Raw genomic sequence first — 3,585 nt, 5'->3', positions numbered from 1 at the left:
GAGGATGCAACATCATAAAAATTATAATGATTAAAACTGTATCATATTAGTGCTGGAAGTATTTCTAAGTTTCTATTAAATGATTCTTTGATTTTGTATTATTCTATTCAGGCCTGGATACTGAGTCCCATGAGATAGTAAGGCACACTAAAACAGTAGCTGTGTGTGTGAAATATGGAAAGCAGCAAAGAACATACCAATCTAATTGCAACTCTACTTTTTTTTTACTTATTTATAAAGAAGAAATGTTTTAAGTCAAGATTTGTGTGACAAAACGTATAGTTGTGATCTAGACCACTAAATCTTTTTAAACTTAGCTAAAAAGTCTGAGTCTGACACACTAAAAATATAAAAAAAAAAAAATAAACCCTTGGATTCCATCTTTCCAATGAAAACAAAGTGAGCTCCACAGCCAAGTTTGAGCCTTGCAGATATTGATTATAAGACACCTGAACAAAGCGGTTCATAAAACCACGATGACAGAAGTACAGCTATGGCACCATCATCAAAGGCACTCAGACTTTTGGAAAGCAGTAATTTGAATTTCCACTTTTTACAACTTCACGGAAAATCAAAAAAGTTTTACTGTAGGTTAAACATACACATTGGTCCTTCAATTTGGAAGATACGCATCTAAGAAAGCATCAAATTCCTTTACAAACTCACACAAGTTAGTCAGGCTTGAAAATCAGTTTGACACGGTTGTCTGAGGAAAGCAGTGCCTGGACAGTTGGTTGCTCCAAACCCCTACATACAGTATTTGGTTAAGGGTGGAGGGGTCTGTCAATAAATCAGAATGTTTGTGAGAAATTGCACATTACAATTGCAAAAACAACGTAACAGAAATATATTTAAGCTGTTCATGCCATATAGTCAACCAGTGTATAATGAATTTTCAAATTGGTTTGGATTTGGACTTGGGTGCAATTTCTAGGATGTGTTCTGGTACACTATGAAATGTCATGGATGGCTCAAGCAAAGAACATTTAAAGTCTTCTTAAGATTTTAAATGTATTCCATTACTCATTACTCAAATGACCTTTCATTTCCATTTTTACCATGTTCACACAAGTACTTCACGTCAACATCTCTCTCAGGTTTAACAAGAGATACGGTGACACCATTAACATTTAAGAGGGACATCCTAGAATAAGTCACCATTTCTGCTGTGACGCTCACCTTTCTCAGGGTGTTCTTGTTCTGGATGATGACTACTGCTGGAGCTCACACTCGCGTCAAAGCCTGCTGGTGAGCAGTTCCCTTCAGACTGGAGGTCTGGCAGCTCCCCTGCAACACTATCCACCTCAACTGTGCTGTCAGTTTCACTCTTGATACTTCCAACTTCTTCTTGGTTTGGAGGCAATGTTTCTGATACTGCTGTTACACAAGACTGCTGCCGACTGGCTTCTGTCACAGTGACTGAAGAAGGCGATTCTGGTGTCGTAGGAGGGGTATTGAGCACGGAATTACTGCCACTACTTGGAAAGTCTGCTTTTTTGTCACCGACTTCCACTGTTTGATCCTCAACAAGTTTACTATCCACACTGACTGGCGGTGGTTTCTCTAGCTCTGAAGTGGGTGGACAGCTCCCTTCTTCTGCCCCAGTCTGCAGCGGCTCCTCCGCTACTGCCTCCTCTGGGGAAGGATGGGGTGGAGAAGCTGCAGCCTCCGTATCAGAGTCTGAAAAAAGTTCCTTTAGTGTTTTTTTAGGCCACTGTCCCTGAATACTTGACCAGACATCTTTTCGATCTTTAGCTCTGCTGTTCTGAAGTCTTTCATCAGAGTTATTTAAAAGTTTTATCCTTTTTTCTGCCACTTCTGAAAATCCTGAATAGAAACCAGTTGTCCGTAGAGATTTTCTTTTCTCCTCCAGACCATTGTATTTCTTAGTTGGTGTTACCTTTGCTTTTGATTTCTCTTCTTCATCTTCATCTGAAGAACTATTGCTACTGTTTTCTATGCAAAGTGATTCTTTGTTCTTGACCTTTTCTTCCTTTTTGCCAGGTGATCCAGTTTTTAAACATTCCTCTGTATTGCAATACCTTCTTTTACTGCGTTGTACTTGTGGTTTTAAAGACTTGTCTGTCATGTCCTTCTTGACATCCTTTTTCTTTTTTGCGACATCATCTTCTTCATAATCTGTATCTTCAGATACTCCTTCTATACCTTTTCTTAATCCTTCTGGAGATTTCGAAATTGGTTTAGATATTCCTAAATCTGCATGGACTTTATTTTCTTCTAGCAAAGATGAGCTGTTTTGTTCCTCTTTTGAAATTAGATCATTTCTGTTGAAGGTCAAATGATCAGTCTTCGATTCTTCTTTGCCATTATCCATGTCCTGAGCACTTGTCTCATCTTCCTGCTCACTGTCTTCCGCAGAACTTTCAGAAGCTAGAAAATAAGAAAAAAAGTGAGTATTATTATAATACTCACTTTAAAACACTGGAAATTTCTCCCATGTTCATCCTTTAACTGCTAAGCTTTATACCTGCATTTTAAAGGTAAAGATACTCATCTATCCAATGATGGGATACTCTCTGTCATGACTGCAGTGCTGGGTGTACTACTATAGACTCTCTGCCAAAAGTCAACCAGATGTAAGCATAAAAGTGGTGAATGCCATTGTTTATAAATGATACTCAGTAAAGCTGACTTTAAACAAGTAAGAAAATTCCCTCACATTTGTAAGTAGTAAATAGTGAAGTCAGGATGTAATCTCAGGTAGTTCTAAATTCAAAATCAAAATCTGCATAATGACAATTCAAAGATTTTCATGATACCTTAAATACAAATATTTATAGACATTATTCCTTATGTGTTCATTTTAGTAAATCTATTACGTATAAAATTAATACTTTAATTATTAATTTAAGATAACATTTATTGAGATCACTACATGGCAGTTCCCTTCCCAGGATTTGCAAAGACTGTCTCATTCAACACTCGCAGAAACCCTAATAACGTATATGTTACCATGAAGTTAAGTGCTGGCGAGTCAGTTCCGACTCATAGTGACCCTGTGTAAGGTTTCCAAGGAGCAGCTGGTGGGTTTGAACTGCTGACCATGTGGTTTGCAGTCCAGTGCTGATCCTACAGCATCACACCAGGATTCCATGTTACCATGAGTCCCTTGTTACACTTCAAGAATGTGACTCTTAGAGATTAAGATATCCAAAGGCAAAGAGCTAATAAAATCAAGACGAGACCCAAATCTAAAACAATGGATTTCAGAAATTAGAATTTTAATTGTAACACTATACTGAGAAATCTATGTTTTTCAGTTGTTTCTTAAATGTAAAAAGTAATTGAAAAACAAAAATAACATGTTTAAATTATGTGTTCTTGTATAACTAAATTTTGAAAAAATTATTAAAGCAATACACATGATGAAAAACAATTTTAGACTCGTTATGAAAAGTTAAGTTACTCTTCCCACTTAGCCTCCAAAACAACGAAAGATCGAGAACTATTTCTTCCACAGTTATTGCCATCTCTGAGTGTTGTTGTTGTTAAGTGCCATCGAGTCGGGTCCGACCCATAGCGACCCTGTACAGGGTTTCCGAGGGTGTAAATCTTTACGGGAGT

At 37.4% G+C, this 3,585-nt stretch overlaps 1 protein-coding gene across 1 annotated transcript in view; it reads right to left on the bottom strand.

The window, feature by feature from the left end:
• The window catches only part of ARID4B (AT rich interactive domain 4B (RBP1-like)), a 180,619-nt gene that overhangs the window by 23,219 nt on the left and 153,815 nt on the right, over positions 1–3,585 (bottom strand). Inside the window, exon 19 of the mRNA XM_006868585.1 lies at positions 1,180–2,391. Coding sequence (XP_006868647.1) covers positions 1,180–2,391 — 1,212 coding nt within the window. The remainder of the gene's footprint in view (positions 1–1,179; positions 2,392–3,585) is intronic.

Source organism: Chrysochloris asiatica, unplaced genomic scaffold (assembly GCF_000296735.1).
Source record: "Chrysochloris asiatica unplaced genomic scaffold, ChrAsi1.0 scaffold00119, whole genome shotgun sequence".
Taxonomy (NCBI): Eukaryota; Metazoa; Chordata; class Mammalia; order Afrosoricida; family Chrysochloridae; genus Chrysochloris; species Chrysochloris asiatica.
This window is presented reverse-complemented; position numbering and strand designations above follow the sequence as displayed.